General features: G+C 39.9%; 1 protein-coding gene across 2 annotated transcripts in view; it reads left to right on the top strand.

Moving 5' to 3' along the window:
- Positions 1–18,963, top strand: part of LOC109912830 (dpy-19 like 4) — an 86,545-nt gene that overhangs the window by 56,217 nt on the left and 11,365 nt on the right. For both annotated transcript variants that reach the window (XM_048595981.1, XM_020512271.2), the window contains 6 exons: positions 3,549–3,668; positions 4,700–4,820; positions 4,917–4,973; positions 6,942–7,024; positions 9,804–9,936; positions 13,041–13,199. In XM_048595981.1, the coding sequence (XP_048451938.1) occupies positions 3,549–3,668; positions 4,700–4,820; positions 4,917–4,973; positions 6,942–7,024; positions 9,804–9,936; positions 13,041–13,199 (673 nt within the window). The remainder of the gene's footprint in view (positions 1–3,548; positions 3,669–4,699; positions 4,821–4,916; positions 4,974–6,941; positions 7,025–9,803; positions 9,937–13,040; positions 13,200–18,963) is intronic.

Below are 18,963 nucleotides of genomic sequence, written 5' to 3' on the forward strand. Positions count from 1 at the left end.
GAATTAAATGCTGAATTCATATTCCATTTTCTGATGGTTGCAGCTGGAATGCTTATATCCTCAATGGTGAATTAAATGCTGAATTCATATTCCATTTTCTGATGGTTGCAGCTGGAATGTTTATATCCTCAATGGTGAATTGGAGCATTCAGTCTCTGTGACAACACAGCAAGCCAATTGAGGCAGTGAAGAATGATGTTTAAAATTCACCATTACCAACCTCATCACCTCTGGCTCATTATAGCAATGTATTGATCTTTAGATCTGACTAAATTAAATTTAATCTAGAATTGTAATCTGATTATAAAAGTAGAGCATTTATTCTGCAAGAAGGTAACTTTGTTTTTGGAAAGCTGAGCCTGAGGGAGTAAGTCGTTTTGAAATGAGATAAAATCATCATTTTACAAGTACTTCACAATTATCTTTATATTATGTTCTTTGTATTTATGCATGACTCAAAAATAGGTGGACGGAGAGGTAGCGTAGAGGAGGCAGGGAGGCTGCGGAAAATCTTGGACAGGCTGGGAAAGCAGGCAAAGAAAAGGCAGATGGAATACAATGTGGGAAAGTGTGTGAGGTTACATGCTTCGATGGGAAGATTAGAGGTGTAGACCGGGTTCTAAATGGGGAAGGGCTCTGGAAATCTCAAGCATAATGGAATTTGGGAATCTGAGATTAGGATTCTGTTAAGGTTATCATGCAGGTTCAGTTGGCAGTTAGGAAGGCAAATGCAATGATGGCATTCATTTTGAGAAGGCTAGAATACAGGAGCAGGGATGAACTGCTGAGGCTGTGGTCAGACCACATTTGGAATATTATGAGCAGTTTTAGGGTGTATATCTGAGAAAGGTTGTGCTGGTGTTGGAGGAGGTCCAGAGGAGGTTTACAAAAATAATTCTGGGTTTGAAGGGCTTATCAACTGAGGAGCAGTTGAGGACTCTGGGTCTGTACACGGTGGAGTTTAGAAGGATGAGGGGTGGATCTGATTGAAACTTATAGAATACTGAGAAGCCTAGATAGAGTGGACGTGAAGAAGATATTTCCACTAGACTAAGACTGAGGACACAACCTTCAACTGAAGGGATGACACTTTAGAACTGAGTTGAGAAGGAATTTGTTCAGCCAGGAAGTGATGAATCTGAGGAACTCATTGCCATAGAAGGCTATGGAGGCCAAGTCATTGAGTGTATTTAAGACCGAGATAGATAGGTTCTTGATTAGTAAGGGGATCAAAGGTTGCAGGGAGAAGGAAGGAGAATGGGATTGAGAAATAAATCAGCTTTGATCGAATGGCGGCGCATACTCGATGGGCCAATTGGCCTAATTCTCTCCGATGTCTTATGGTCTCATAAACTGTACAGTAGCTGGTGTCCAACATAGGCAGTTGCAATCTTCAATACCCATAAACGTTCCTAATTATTCCTCACTTAAATCATGCATTTTTTTTTAAAAAGCTCAAACTTTTCTATTATAAGTGTAAGAGCATTCTACATGCAATATTATACTTATTAATTCATTCTCAGGATTTGGCATTACTGACCACACTGCTTATATTGCACATCCCTAATTTTATTGACACTGTGGTTGAGAAACAAATGCAGAGCATTCTCTGTTCTTTGTTTCAGATTTTCAGCATCCACAGTTTAATGTAGTTGAGACACTTCTTGAACTTTTTCAGATAATAACCCAGTTCCCTCTTTAGTGCTTTGATTCTGTCTCTACCATATTCTGAGATGGTGCATTCCAGACCTTAATGATACAATGCCTAAAAAAAGTTTCTCCTGGTGTCACCAAGTTGCTACAGTGTATGTGATGCACATTGCTGTCATTGTGCGTCAGTGGTGCGGAAGTGAATGTTTAATGTGGCTCTTTGTCTTGGATATTGTTGAACTTCTGGGTGTTGGACCCACAAGCATTCAGTTAAGTGGGGAACGTTCCAACACATCCCTGACTTGTTGCCTTGTAGATGGTGGACAGGCTTTAGGGAGATGGGAGGTGAGTTAAATACCACAGAATGCCCAGCCTCTGACTTGTTCTTGTAGCCACAATATTTAAATGGCTAGTCCAGTTCCATTTTTGGGTCAGTGGTAACTTGCTGGACACTGACAGTCTTAGTGATGGAAATAGCATTGAATGTCAGGGGGAGATGACTCAGTTCACTCTTGTTTGTTGTTGCCTGTGTCATTAACTTTATTTGCTACTCCTCAGCCAATGCCTGGATCTTGTTTAGTTCCTGCTACGTATGGACACTGCTTGCATCTGTTTCTGAGAAGTTGTGAGTTATGCTGTGCACCATTCAATCATTATTGAATGCATAGAATTGTGACTTTATAATGGAGGGAAGTTCGTTTATGAGACATCTGAAGATGTTTCGGCCCTGTACTCTTATCTTGAGGAACGTCTGCAGCAGTGTCCTGAGTCTGAAATGATTGACATCCTTTGTACTGGGTATGACCACAGTTAGTGGAGAGTTTTCTGCCTGATTCCTATTGACTTCACTTCTTTGCTAAACTTGCATGGTGGTGTATTCAGTCAAATGCTGCTTTGATATCAAGGACAGTCATTCTCATCTTTGGAATGCAGTCCTCCTTTTTTCATGTTTGGACCGAGGCCAATGAGATCAAGACAGCTCTGAGATAAATGAGCAAGTTATTACTGAATATCAATGATGCTTCCCTCACTTTGCTGACAGTCATGAGGAGCATAACAGATTGGTAATTGGTTGGATCAGATTGGTCCCACTTTATCAGGACATGCCAGGGCAATTTTCCACTTTGTCAGATGCCAGTGTTGTAACTGGCTAGAAGACTGGCTTGTTCTGGAGCACAAATCTTCAGTGCTAATGCCCAAAAGGTATCTGGGCTCATTCTATCCAGTGTCTTAAGCCATTGCACATAGCAAGCTTCCTCAAGCAGAAATCTGGTGATGACCAATATAGTCTGTTTTTTTTGTTTGTTGATACTGAAACAGTGGCACAGTGCTGACCAGGTGGGAGAGCTTTCTGATTCGGATGTGGGAAAGCTGCCAACTGAGCCACAGCTCTCACAATGCTGTCTATTTTATTCCTCGTAGTGGCTTAATATAGTTGAATGGCTTCCTCAGTCATTTCAGTAGGCATGTAAGAGCCCAGCAGATTGGTGTTGGATTGGGGTCTGACCTGCTATGCTTTTCCAGCCTCTCACCTATAGTCTCTGGCTTCCAGCATCTGCAGTTCTTACTGTCTCGAAGTGGCCTCTTAGTTCCTTATCCTTTATCCTTAAGTGGAACTGATTACTCTTCTGAACCTGACTGACCGTCCAGCTTCGAAAGCTGCCAGCTGCCTTTAGTTACACGAAGAACTGTGTCCATATCCATTAGTAGAGTGTCCTAGTCAAAATTCCAGAGAGTTTCTGTTTCATCCTTCAATCCCCAGCATAGATTCGGCAGGCCCAACTTTACAGAATTGATAGATTGGAACCTCAACGTCCCCAAATTTTTTTTTCTTAGCTGTTTTCATTGACATCATGTAGAGTTTAGCGTGGTTATTTGCCTTCTCTGTTTTCCTTCAGTGATATACCTCAAAAAAGTGACGGCTCACTAGAGAATATGGTGATTGGTGAGAGGCCGGAGGTGGTTTACCATATGTTCCATATGATGCTGTTTGGGTCATTGGCACTGATGTTCCAAGGGTAAGTGTGTTGGTAGAAATCCTGTGAGCTGTTTTAAAGTGATGCTTAGAAATAGAGATGTCTTGCAACTTGCACGGGATTATGCAGTAGATGTAAGAATGCTAGTAGTCCACCACCAACCTCATTACAGAAGTCTGTATTAAAAAAAGCTAATAATAACTGTAGATATGAGTAGAATTTAGTCACATTCTTCTTGTTTCAGTTCAAACCTCATTCGTGTCAAGTAGGGTGACAGAATTAATTTGTTATGGTAAATCTATCAACAATTTTTTTAAAAATGGAAATAAATGACATTTGCTTCCACACTGATTAATTTCATAATCATGATCCCTTCATTGTGTGACTTTTGTAAAGGATAACAGTAAATTTTGTGTGCGTGAGGGAGAAAGATGAAACAAATTTGATCCTATCATCACCTGACATTCACATGGGCATCTTGCAAAGGATAATAGTCTGCACAGGAACTATGGGTTACTTTCTATCTTTGTTCAGGCTGCTGAAAATGAGTTTAGCGTTCCCATTTCGATGCTGTTTAAGATCCATTGTCCATTAGCTTAGCGTCACCATTGTTTGAAGCTACATCCTTCGTTGTCTGTACAGCTTAGACTGACACCCACTAGTGATTTTCCTAGTGGACATGAAGTTACTACAATGTAAAAGATTAGATGTTGTAATTTGTGGTAGGATGGTAAGTCTTATTTCAAGCAATTTTTTAATTAACTTTTAAAGGGGGTGGACCAGAAAATAAATATTAGTAAGATGTGGCTAGCAAAAGGAAATCAAGTGCACCTTTCTACTTTTGGGGCATACGTTAGATCTTGCTATTGTTTATCCTTGTACTGTTAAGATAGGGTCAGTTTGGTTAGTACCCAGCAGGTGGTGCTGTTGAGCTTCTTGTATGTAATTATGTAATATGGCTCACAAGTAGAAATTCTGACAGGGTTACCTGGCTAATTTCTGTTTGTGGTGTTTATTGCGAAAACTTGAAGGTTTTCCTGTAATAACTCTTACTATGCATTGTGTTTTCACAGCTTAAAGTATTTATGGACTCCTTATGCCTGTATGTTCACTGCCTTTGGTGTTTGCTCTCCTGAGATGTGGATTACTGTATTTAAGTGGTTGCGACTCAGAACAGTCCCTCCAGTGCTGCTGGTGAATTCAGAACATTCCTTTAGAGAATTGAAGACCACAAGTTTTTAGAATTCTTTTTTACAGAGTAATTTTGTTTTGTATTCTCTTTAAATTTAGGCACTTATGTTAAGCACCGCAGTTCCAACAATAATAGGGTTCAGCATGTGGAAGGATGTGAGTATATTTGCACATTTTTGGTTTCTTTATTGTGATGTGTTAACAAACACATTTGTTAATCAGATATGTCTTGAAATCCCATTGGAAAGTGCAGGGTAGTTCAGATAATAGAAAGATGGCAGAAGGCTATTTCTGGGCAGGTGATAGTTTTTAGTTCTTGGCTAGGCTAATGGTATAGTCTGCGTAATTCATTTTAAATATGACTCCTTTTCATTTGCTTTAAAGTTAGATAATTGAGAACCATGGTTAATCAATTGCCCCATGGCTGAGGAATTGTAAGAAATAAAACATGTAGAAAGGAAGTAAAAATGAGATTAGGAAGGCCTAGGGGAAGTTTAAAAGATTGTGGTTAAAGTGGAAAGTAAAGAGGAAAGCAAAGGTGCATATAAGGATATAATGGGTGAAATAATAGTCAAAGAATGGGTGGCACGAATAGATGAAGAAAGCATCTTATGCTTGGAAATGAAGAATGTGCAAATGTTTAAATATTTGTCATATGCTTGTAATGATCCTGTTAGCATCCATTAATGTTCAGAGAGAAATTTGGTTGCACTGTGGTTAACTTACAGAACTACATCAGAACATTTTCCAATTTTATACAAAAACAAACTTTACTGTTATGATAAGAATATGGCAAAACAAGTACTATTACCATAAAACTCTAGCTTATAACTGCAAACCCTACAAATTCAGTTCTGCATTTTATTTATCTGCCCCTCAAAAGTTCCCTTACATATTTCAAGAATCTTTACAGTTCATTCACTTCTTTAGGGATCAACCTAAAGATATGCAACAACCCTCCAGAAGTTTTTTACAAGTGGTAGTGAATCTAAATACAAAAGTCATGAGATTCAGATAATAAGTACGGAGAATTTTTAAGGATATTGGGAAAAGAAAGCAGAGACACTCACCATCATTTTCAAACAAATTAATGCAATGTGAAAAAAGAAACTGATATGGTCAGCTATTCAAAATATGGAACTAGATTACTAGGAAACTTTAGGTCACTAAATAATCTTGGTTCAGAGATAATTTCTAGAAATTAGTGCAAAGCATAGACTAATCATGGATTTATAAAGGACAGGTCATGCTTGACAAACCTAATTTATTTCTTTTAAGGAAGTCACAGGGGATCTGTCTAAAGAGAATGCAGTGAATGTTCTTTCTATCTGGATACTTAGAAGTATTTGATAAGATGCTGCTATGAAACTGCCAAGAAATGAAGGAACATGAATATCAAAGCCACACAGATGAAGCGATAGGCTAGGGCTGAAAGCAAAGGGCAGGAATTAGTTGATTGTTTTTAAGCTCAGTGTGATCAGCTAACTTATGCTGCAAAGATCTCTCTTGTTTTCCATTTCTATCAAAGGCTTTGACTGGAACAAGCCGAATACTATTCAAGTTGGCTGAAACTTTAAAAGACAGGCTGGGAAACTGAGGAAATATGCAGGACATTAAGTAAAAGAAAACCTCCTATTTCTGGCATTGTATCGTCTTGAGTCAGCTGCAGTCGAGTTGATCATAAAGGGAGCCCCTTCTAATCTGCATTTGTAATGTTTCTGTAGGCCAATCTTACTGTCCTCTGCTGCTTAACTATAATGTCTTTCAGCAAACTGTCTTGGACTGTACTCAAGGAATGGTCACTTTTTTTGTTGATTTGCTGAATGATGGATAGTGACTATAGAACTGTACTGTGGGATGTTATTGCTTCAGGAAAAGGGGCGATGTCAGATTTTTAATCACTAAGGGAATCAAGGGTTGTGGGGAAAAGGCTGGACAGTTGAGTGAAGATTATCAGATCAGCCACAATCTCACTGAGTGGCAGAGTAGACTCAACACACTCAATGGCCTACTTCTGACCCTATGTATTGTATCTTAAGGTAAATTGTATTATAACAGTGCATTTCACTTCGTATTAATGTTGTTGCACATCATACATTTAAATTAAAGTACTTTGCACATCAGTTCTTTCCAGATGTAATGGCCGAACTCTCTGAACTTCAGGAATTTTATGATTCTGATACTGTAGAGCTGATGAGCTGGATTAAGTAAGTAGTAACTTTGTGTTTGTATCTGTAAGTGTGCATGTATTCTTTAGTAAAATCAGTAGCTGGGAAAGAAATGAAAAGTGACTGACAACAAAGACTTCGGGCTGTCTGGAAATTTGGCCTTGCATCTCATCCACATGGGACCACTGGCAGTCTACAGATGCCATGCTGTGTCTTGATCCAGTGCATCAGTTGATGACCTAAACAATTTGGCCAACATTGATACGGGGGATACTTTCTGTATGGGGTGCATATATGTGTATATGTGATAGTATATGAACCAAATGCAGTCAATTAGTGAAGATGCTAATTGATCTAGCTTTTGCTGCTAATGTGTATTTAATTACCAGTTTTTGAATTTAACTGAGGATTCTTGGTTTTAGCGCAATTCCTTCCGGGCAGAACATAATCTTGCATTTGTAAGCAAATTTAGAAGGAAAGCTGAACATGTTTGGTAAAGCAACAGCAGTTTGTTCAGAGAGAGACCAGATTATCTGTTAGTTCAGAGCGGAAGAAGTGTCACCAGTCTGCACAATTGAACCTTTTGGACAGATCCTGCTCAGCATACAGCTGAGCCACACAACTTTAGTTGAATACTCCAACTTCATGCATAATTGTATTTTCATTTGATGCCTGACATTGCATTTTATTACAGAAATCACACATCAGTGAATTTTCAAAACACATTACCTCGCATTGAACTATGTCTAAGAAGCAAAATAATTTACATCTTTAGTAACAGCTGGATAGGTCAAGAGCAGGAGTGAAAATATACTCAACTCCAATCACTGTTGTTTCTGTTATAGTTTGCAGTATCACTTTTTCTCTTGTCTGGTAATGAAGATGGCTAAAGAAATTTGGTGAGGTTATTAAAATCCATTCATTTCAAAATATTTTCAAACCTCCAAATTCTTTTCTATGATCCTATTTCTGATTTAGTTTCAAGTACTTTGTTCCTTACAATTGGTGGCGATATCTTACAGAGCCATTGCAGAACTCAGACTCATTTTCTACATGCAATGAGAGATTTTTGATATCAGATTTGATTTTCTTTATGGTTTGTTCTTTGCCATAATTTCTTTTTAAACAACAAAACAAGGAGTAGGAGTGGGCTATTCAGCCCATTTGTTATGATCATGGCTGACCCTTTATCTCAATGCCATACCCCTTGATACCTTTAACATGTGAAAATTTATCTATCTCTTTCTAGAATATATTCAATGACTTGGCCTCCGTTGTTTTCTGTGGTAGAGAATTCTAAATGTTCACTCTCCTTTTGAGTGAAGAAATCTTTCCTTATCTCAGTCCTAAATGGTCCACCCTGTATCTTGAGACTGTGCCCCCGGTTCTAGACTCCCCAACCAGGGAATCTAGTCTGTCCAGCCCTGTTAGAATTTTATATGTTTCAATCAGATCCCCACTCATCATTCTAAATTCTAGTGAATGCAGGTCCAGTCAAACTAATCTCTCCTCTTAGAATAACCTGCTATCCTCGGTAATAAGTCTAGTGAAACTCTTTTGCACCTCCTTTATGGGAAGTTTAACCTTTTCTTTGGTAGGGAGACCAAAACTGCACATAATACTCTGGTGTAATCTCACCAAAACCCTGTACAACTGCAGTAAGGCATCCCTACTCTGACCTGAGATCCTTTTGCAATGAAGGCCAAATATCATTTGCCTTCCTGATTGCTTGCTGCACTTGCCTGTCTACTTTCATTTACGTAAGTACAAGACACCCTGAATTCTATGTAATCCACATTTCCCAATTTATCACCATTTAATTAATGCTCTGCCTTTCTGTTTTTCACACTAAAGTGTAAAACTTCATATTTATTCATATTATTCTGCATCTGCCATGTGTTTGCCCGCTCACTCAAATTTGTCTAAAACACCTTGAAGCTCTTTTGCATCCTCCTCACAACTCTTAATCTCCCCCAGTTTTGACATCAGCAAACTTGGACACATTGTATTTGGTTCCCTCCTCCAGGTCATTTACTTATATATATCCTATAAAAAACTATTATAACTGTCCTTGCACTAGTTAGTAGCTGCCACCTGGAAAAATACCCATTATTCCCACTCATTGTTTCCTGTCTGATAAATGATTCTCATCAATGCCAATATATTACCCCTAATCCCAAATGGTTTAATTTTGGCCACTAACCTCTTTAGTGGGACCTTAACAAAAGCCTTCTGAAGATCCAAATACATCACATTCATGGGTTCTCCATTATCTATTTTACATGAGATTTATTAAGCATGGTTTGCCTTTCATAAAGCCATGTTGACTTTGTCCAATCCTGTTAATACTTTCCAAGTTATCATGTCAGATAGTTGGGATTTATCAGCAGGCTTGGGTTTCTAAACAAAAATGTTGTTAATTTCTATCATTTAGGTGTTGATTCCAGCAAAAGAGAAACACTACCATTCAAAGGGTATGCTTCTAAATGGATGCTGTTGCCCTTTTCCCGACTTTCACATGAATCACGTATCAGTTTACTGCTTCTAAGAATGGGCAAGACATTGAGTGCTTTACAATTTTACACTACATTGTATGTGAAGCACTTTAGGACGTCCTGACTGAAGTGATGAGGAGCCTTCTAAGTGCAAGATTGCTTGATCATTGTTTGTATCCTTACAGTTTGTACAAACCATTTTTTTGTACCAGTGAGCTCGGTTATATATGCCTTTACCTTCAGTATTAAACACATCTGTCACTTCTGTACTTTCAACATTTTGTTTTAACCTTTTAATTTTTTTTATTGCTCTTATTGCCTAGACGACAAACACCAACTGCTGCTGTGTTTGCTGGAAGTATGCAACTTATGGGCACTGTGAAACTCTGCACTGGCCGAACAGTGACCACTCACCCACTCTACTCAGATAGGGACCTACGAAAACGGACAGAAGAGGTGAGTATCGAAAACAGGAATTGCTGGAAAAATTCAGCAGGTCTGGCAGCACAATTTCTGTTTTTGTTTCTGATTTCCAGCATTTGCAATTCTTTGGTTTTTTTTTAGAAGAGGTACTTCTTACAGACTTTAGTAAGATATACACAAAGTCATATGCTGGGTATATTGAAATGACATTATCTATTTTGACATTGTGAACCACTGACTTGAATCAGCACATGTTTTAGGTGATTGCCTGTATATGGACGGGAGCAGTGGTGCAATTGGAAAGTATGTCATTAGTTGTGGAGAAGAATGCTGTGACATAAAGCGTAAAGAAATCAATGAAATTGACTCTAACATCCAGTAATAACAACGGGAATGGAAACAACTGTTAACCCAGTCTGATCAACCCTGCAAAGTCCTCCTTACCAGCACTGGGGGCTTGGACAAATTTCAAGGAACTGTGCCAACAGCTGACAGTCATAGTCATAGTCATAGTCACTGAATCTCATATTACAGAAAACATCTGAGATGCCACCACCATCATCCCTGGGTATGTTCTGTTCCACAAGAAATGATGCAGTATGGGGGAGTTGTGCTGGGAGTCCTCAAAGTTGACCTGAACTTCATTGAGTCTCACGGCATCAGATGAAACATGGGCAAGGGAACTTCCTTCTAATTTCCATCTACTGCCACCCTCGGCTGATGAAACAGTACTCCTCAATGTTGTATAGCACATGGAGGGTGAGAAGGACACAGAATGTACTCTGGTGAGGGGCTTCAATGTCTATCACCAAGAGTGGCTCAGCAGCACTACTATTGACCTAGCTAGTCAGATCCTAAAGGATTAGGTCTGCAGCAAGAGGAAAAATCTTACTGGATCTCTTCCTGTCTAGTCTATCTGTTGCAGATGTCTCTTTCAATGACAACATTGGTAGGAGTAACCTTTGTACAATCCATGTGGGGACGAATGTCCTGACTTCATGGTGAGGATATCCTCCATCCTGTTACGTGGCATCGTCGCTGTGCTAAATGGGACAGACTTCAAACAGATCTAGCAATTCAAAACTGTTCATCAACAAGACAGTATGAGCCATCAGCAGTGGGAAAAGATATTCAACTGTAATCTGTAACCTTATGGTCTGGGATATCTCTCACTCCGCCATTACTAAGCTGGGGGGTCAACTAGGTTTAATGAAGAGTGATGTTGGGCATACCAGGAGCAATTCCAGCATACCTAAAAATTGGGTGACAACCTGCTGAAGCTACAACATGGGATTGTTTGCATACCAACAGAGGAAGCAGCTTGCACCAGACAGGCATATGTGATCCAGCAACCAATGGATCAAAATCTGGCACTGAGTTGTGAAAAGTGGCAGATAATTAAACAACTAACAGGAGGAGGAAGTGCTAAAAATATCCTAATCCTCAACAATGGATGGGGTGCAGCACATTAGTACAAAGTACAAGTCTGAATTATTTATTTCCATTTTCATCTCAGCTTCTTTCAGAGGTCCCTAGCGTCATGGGATGCCTGTCTTCAACCATTTGAGTCTCTTCACATGGTATCAAGAAATACCTGAAGGCACTGGATGCTGCAACACTGACAACATTTGGCAATAGGAGACTTATGCTCCAGACGTAGCCAAGCCCCTAGCCAAGCTGTTTCAACACCGTTGCAACACGGATATTAATCTGGCAATGTGAAAAACTGTTCAGCTATATCTGTCCACAGCAAACCAAATGAATCCAACCCAACCAATTACCACCCCATCAGTCTACTTATCATCAGCAAATTAATGAAAAAAGAGTTGCCATTAATGTTATCAAACAGCAGTTGCGTGGATTAAATTGCTGAGTTTAGGGTCCACCAGAGGCATTCAGTTCCAGATTTCATTACAGCCTTAGTCCAAACACGGACAAAAGAGTTGAACACCAGGGATAAGATGAGAGTGATGGCCCTTGACATCAAGGCCACATTTGACTAAGTGTGGGAATGAGGAGCCCTAGCCAAACTGAATCAGTGGGAATAGGGGAAAATCTCTCCACCGCTTGGAGTTACTCTTGTGACACAAAGGAAGATGGTTATGGTTGTTGGAGGGCAATCATCTCTGCTCGAGGCATCTCTGCTGGGGTTCCTCAGGCCCAACCCTCTTCAGTTGCTTGATCAATGACCTTCCCTCTTTCATAAGTTCAGAAGTGGGGATGATCACTGATTATTGCACTATCTGAGATTTCTTAGATACTGAAGCTGTCCTTGATCTGGATAACACCAAAGCTTGGTCTGAGAAGTGACAAGTAGCATTTGCATCACAAAAATGCCAGACAATGACTAATTTCAGCCAGTGAGAATCTAACTGTTACCTCTCTATGTCAATGGCATTACCATTGCTGAATTCCCCACCATCAACATCCTGCTGGGATTACTCTGGACCAGAAACTCAACTGGAGCAGCTGTATAAACACAAGAGGAGATCAGAGGCTAAGAATTCGCTGGTAAATTACTCACCTCCTGTCTCCCCAAAGCCTGTCCAGAAATGTGATGGAATGCGCTGCATCACCTTGAAGAGTGTGGCTTCAATGACACCCTCCAGGACAAACAGCCCAGTTGATTTGCACCCCTCCCACACTTTCAATATTTACTTCCTTTGTCACACCTGCACAGTGGCAGCAGTGGATACCACTTGCAAGATAAATGCAGTAACTTGCCCGAGTTTGTTTGACAGCACCTTTCAAACCCACAACCACAACCACGTAGGAGGACAAGGGCAGCAGATGCAAAGGAAAACCAACACCTGCAAGCTCCCGGCCAAGTCAAATGCCATCCTGCTTTGGAACTGTATCGCTGTCCTTTCATTGTCACTGGATCATAATCCTGGAACTCACTTCCTTCAGAGCTGTGGGTGTTCCTACACCTCTCAAATTGCTGCAGTCCAACAGGCAGTTTGTCACCACCTTCTTGAGGGTAATTAGAGATGAGCAATAAATGCTGGCCTAGCATGAATGAAGGAATTTAAAAGCAAAAGCAAGAATGTTTCATTGCACGGATGTATAAATCCATGGTTTAGGGCTTTAGATGCCAATTTTCAGCTAATTTCTGAAATCAATTGTTTTGTTACCAGATCTACCAAGTCTATTCTAGAAGATCTGCAGAAGATATTTATATGATTCTGATGTCATATAAAGCTGATTATTTCATAATTGAAGAGGGAATTTGTAATGACATGGGACCAGTGAAAGGCTGCCGAGTAAAGGACTTGCTGGACGTTGCAAATGGCCATGTAAGTTTTTATTAAGGATCTCTTATACATAATTCATGTATCGGTTTGGGAGTAAGTCTGACATGGTATTTGGTTCTGTGAAAACAATATATGCTAAGTACACGCCAGTAATTGTTCCTCTTTTTAGGAACATTGGAGCAGGGGCAGGCAGTTTAGCTTATTGAGCTGTTCTAGATCATGGTTGATCATTTACCTCAATGCCATTTTCCCATCCTCTCTCTTAAGTATCCTTTGATCTCATAAGTATCTAGAAATCTATCGGTCTTGGGGCAGTATGTGGCTCAGCGGTTAACACTGCTGCCTCACAGTGCCAGGGACCCGGGTTTAATTCCACCCTCTGGCAACTGTCTGTGTGGAGTTTGCATGTTCTCCCTGTGTCTGAGTGCATTTCCTCCAGGTGCTCTGGTTTCTTCCCACAGTACAAAGACGTACAGGTTAGGTGGATTGGCCATGCTAAATACCTTTAGAATTCAGGGATGTGCAGGTTAGGTGCGTTAGCCGTGGAAAATGCCGGGTCACAGGGAAAGGGTAGGGGGATGGGTCTGGGTGGGATGCTGTTCAGAGGGTCGATGTGGACTTGTTGGGCTAAATGGGCTGTTTACACACTGGGGGAGGTTCTATGGTTCTATCTTGAATGTGCTTGATGACTGAGCTTCCATAGCCTTCTGGTAAAGAATTCCATAGATGCACAACACACTGAGTGATTCCTGTTTATCTCAGTCCTAAATGGTTTGCCCCTGATTCTGAGACTCTGTCCTCTGATTCTAGACCCTTCCTAATAAGGGGGAAACATCCTTCCTGCAACTATCCTGTCTACCCCTTTGAAGAATTTTTCAAGTTTCAGTGATATCCCTTCATATCCTTTTAAAGTCTAAGGAATACAGGCCCACTGTCTACAATCTCTCCTCTCGGACAATCCTGCCATTCAGTATGGTGAACTCCCGCTGCTTGGGTAAGGGACCAAAACTGCACACGCTATTCCAGGTGAAGTCTCAGCAAGGCTCTAGATAATTGCAGCAAGGCATCTGGAGTCTTGTACTCAAATTTTCTTGCAAGTAAGGATGGTAGTTTGCTGTACTGGTAGTTTCCAGTGTGCTGTTTGCCTTCCTAATTGCTTGCAGCACCTGCATGTTAGCTTTCAGTGGCTTATGAACAAGGACACCTATGTCTCTTTGGACATCAACACTTCCCAATCGCTCACAATTTAAGAAATACTTGATACCTCTGTTCCTCCTTACAAGTATCCACATTATATTTCACCAGCTTATGTTTTTGCCTACTGACGGGGGAGACAATGGCCTTGTGGTATTATCACTGGACAGTTAATCCAGAAACCCAGGTAATGTTCTGGGGACCTGGGTTTAAATCCCTAGTAGATGGTAGATGATGGAATTTGAATTCAGTAAAGATTTGAAATTAAGAGTCTCATTGTCAATTGTAAGAAGAACCCATCTGTTCACTAATGTGCACCTTTAGGAAAGCAAAGTACCATCCTTACTTGATCTGGCCTCAGGGTGACCCCATACTCACAGCAATATAGTTGAGTCTTAACTGCCCTCTGGACAATAAATGCTGGTCTAGCCAGCAATGCCCACATATGATTTTAAAAAAAACCGTAACAGCCTGTCCAAATCTGCATGAAACCTCTTTGCACCTTCCTCATTCATAAGATCAGAAGTGGGGATGATCACTGATTATTGCACTATCTGAGATTTCCACCTAGTTTTGTGTCCAGCGCAAAATGGGAATTATATGTGTCAACACATTTGGTATTGGCTGCTCAATTTCTATCTGCTATGGCTGGATAATGTGGATAAATTGTAGGATTAGTCATTTGAAGCAAACATTCCAATTTGCCTCCGTGATTCGGAGGGAGTTCTGGCCCTCTCTTTCCCCATTTGGCTTTAGACATAATAGATAACAGATAATAGATCTTGAACGACAAGGCCAACTTATGGTTTCTCTTCATTCGTGCAGGACTAATTTGTAAAGTTTAATACCCGTTAAACTGTTTAATGATGTATAAAGGTGATGGGTGAGCAGAGCCCATTACTTTTAGACATGGCTGAAGTTGACAAGTTCTGTGAGCATCATGGTCTTATTTAAACACGCATTTAAATTAGACAGTTAACTCCCAACATTCCGAAAAATAGGCTGGCTAGTAAACCTCACTATAATGTGACCAAACGATGTGGTTGCTGTCTTGTTAGAGAGAGAACACTGGTGGTGGCCTAACCTGAGTGTTACCATTTCTAAGGCCAAGGGAGAGGTTGAGAAGGAGAGTCCTTCATAGTAACCTTGACTGGTGAGGGAATTTAACCCATGCTGTTGGTGTCACTCTGTATTGCAAACCAGCCTTACAGCCAAGTGAGCTAACCAATCCAAATTGTAGTAAACTACAATGTATTGCAAAGTACTGGTGCTTACGACCATTGAATCAGTTAAAATCATTCTTGTTGGATTGTAGCATCTTCATCAGCATCATATAAATTTGAAGTGTTATTGCATTAGTAACTCATCAATGAAATAGGGGATATTTTTAAAATGTAAGTAGGTGAAGATGTTACAACATATTCTAATGGATTGTTAATGGAAAATGGTAGTATGAAACAAAATACTGTAGATGCCTGGAATTTGAAATAAAAGCAAAAAAATACTAAAAATACTAAGAATACTCAGCAGATGAGGCAGCATCCATAGAGAAAAACCAAGCTAATATTTCAGCTTACCTTTCAGGTGAACTTTCATTGTTCTGATGTTAAATGGTAAAAGTAATTTTAATTATGCTTTCAACTTCAATTGCATAAGAATATAATCATATGGAATACATTTTTTTGAATTACAACATGCTGAATTCAGATCGTGTTTGTATTAATTCTTTTAAATTTATGCAGTTATTGGATGTGGGCATCACTGGAAAGACTAGAATTAATTGTCAACCCCTAATTGCTAGTAGCTCAGTGGATCACAAAACATTCGAGAGAGCAGTTTAGAGTCAGTCACTTTGCGGTCAATCAGCTGTCATTTTTAGAGACTGGGTAAGCTCAGTAATTTTCCTCCTGTGAAGGATGTGAGTGAACCATTCGGGTTTTTGTGACAATATGGTGGTAGAAGATCTAGTAACTGGGCATTTTTCACAATCTTCAGTTCATGGGCAGATGAGATCAGATCACATCAAAGCTTTTGTAGATTAAGTAAATACAATGCTAACATTTATGTAATGGTTATTAAAAGCTTTACCATGTTGCCTTGAGGCACTTCAATCTTATGTCTTTTATGTATCTGCATTATTAATACATGCATAGAATTTATAACGGAGGAAATAAATGCTAGCCCAGCCAACGATGCCCATGCCTCACAAGTGAATACAAAAAATAAGGCCATTTGACTAAACTAGCCTGTGCTTGCTGTTGTTAATACCCCCACTTGAGTCTCCTCCTATGCCATCCACCATTTTTCAGCTGAACTTTCTAGTCATTTTCTCACATCGTTTTCTAGCTTCCCACTGAAAGCATTGAAACTGTTTGTGTCAAGACAATTTAGTTAGCACATTCCACATTCTAACCGCTCTCTGAATAAAAACATTTCTCCTTGTATCCTTGTTGGTTTATTAGTAATCATCCTTGAATTTATGGCTCAAAGTTTAGGATTTGCCCCACGAGGGGAAACGTTGTGTGGAATTTTCTCATGAGACCTTTGCTCAGGGGTGTGACAGGTTTTCCTGTGTGATTACATCCTTCTCAACTCATTACATATGCACTGTTATGATCCCAGTCGACATTAATAGCGAACAAATCCGATTCCAGAGAGAAACCTGGCTTCTTAGATCCTAACTTTTTTTAAACCATGGAGTTACTAAACTTATCACAAGAGATTGCCATCCACATTAAACACACAATAAAACATTTATTAAAAGGAAAAAAAATTGAATTACATTATACCGGACAAAACAAAATATTGGAAAGATATTTAAGTATAGATATAAGCAAAGATTCAGATTTATCCCAGATATATCGCAGCAATATCTATGCAAGCACCTAAACTTCAGTGAAGCATTAACATTATCTGCATTCTATGACTTCATCTCAGACTCTGGCTGGTACAGCTGCAGCCTGTTTCATGTTGGCACATTTCTGTGCAGCCACTAAATGCTTTTTCCCTTTGTCTTGCGTAGAAACATAGAAAATAAGGGCAGGGATATGCCATTCAGCTCTTATAGCCTGTTTTGCTGTTCATTATGATCACCACGGGATCATCCAACTTGGTCCCTTTAGCCTAGGAACTATATCTAACACCTTATTGAAAACATTCCGTGTTTTGGCCTCAATGGCATCTTTTGGCAAAGATTTCCACAGGCCCACCACTCTCCATGTGCTTTAATTTTACATGCTAATCTCTTATATGGAATTTTATCAGACACCTTCTGACATCCACTGGTTCTCCTTTATCAACTCTACTAGAAACACAAAATATAATTTAAACTTAAAAAGTTATACATCGACCTTAACACTATAAAATACCAAATCTTAGGGGCAGAGAGTTGGCTCCAACTCCAACGTTTGGCTCCAACGTTCTAGTGTAATATTTAAAAGGCACCCAAACTCTGTAATCCTGGAACGTCACTCAATCTCCATTCATCACTTTCACCCACTTCGGAGATGTCAGACACCAGGCAAATAGCTGTGCCTCACTTTAGTAATGCCTACCTATATGAAGGCTGTTCAGGCAAGAAGTGGAATTTTTCTTTTCGGTCTTTGAATGGCACAAGAGGTCATCCTGACTGACAAAGCGAGTCTAGAAGGAGGTCAGTGCCTGTGGGCAGTTCAAGAAAACCTGACTCCTAAAGCTGCAAGAGCATGAAATGACCTGTTGTGCTCTGCCAGAGTATGTACCACTGTCAATGCTTCATGCTCCTATGAATGTGAATTAGCATCATAAGGTTAAAACTACATAGGACAGGTACCTCCATCAGATGCCTCATATGCAGTCAATATCCATCATCTGATTGCAGCTACCAATGTCACATTACTGCTGTCATAATGGTAATGACCCTTACACTTGCCAGGATTCACACTTAAAACATGAAAAAAGAACAATTGCACTCAGCACCTCATGTACCATCAGCTCACTGACTTTCATTACAACTAAGAAAATGTTCATTTTTCACCAAAGCTTGTATGGGATAGAATTCAACCACAAAAGGTGACATTTTGAGTTGAGCTCCCTTTCGTATTTAGCTTCATTTGCTAGTCCTGGTCAGGTTTGCTGGTATCAGCTAGTGTGGCTGAGTCACTTGAGCTGGCTTGCTTGCTCAGTTAGACTTCATCCATTACACTGTGAGCACTTAACAACAACAGGCCAGACTGTGTATGACTGAGACTTCTCATGAGCTAATCACCATGCAGAGGTTTCACTCCTAACAAGAAGCATATGCACAAAGAGCAGGTTTGATATATGAACCATCCAAATGACCAAAGAGGTTTCTACTCACCAGAGCTTGGAAGAAGAACACCCTGCTGGATTCACACCTCATAAATATAATTAGATTTGTAAACGGGCAAATTTACAATTTTTGGCTCACAAAGTTGTGCCTGTGAATGTAATTGCAGTGGCCTGGGTATTGATGAATATTCATGACCAGATAATGAATGCAAAACAGGTCATAACCCAACCCACCTAAAAAGTTTCAGAGATAGCAGGAACTGCAGATGCTGGAGAATCTGAGATAACAAGGTGTCGAGCTGGATGAGCACAGCAGGCCAAG

This window comes from Rhincodon typus, chromosome 4, assembly GCF_021869965.1.
Source record: "Rhincodon typus isolate 14 chromosome 4, sRhiTyp1.1, whole genome shotgun sequence".
NCBI classification, from domain to species: domain Eukaryota; kingdom Metazoa; phylum Chordata; class Chondrichthyes; order Orectolobiformes; family Rhincodontidae; genus Rhincodon; species Rhincodon typus.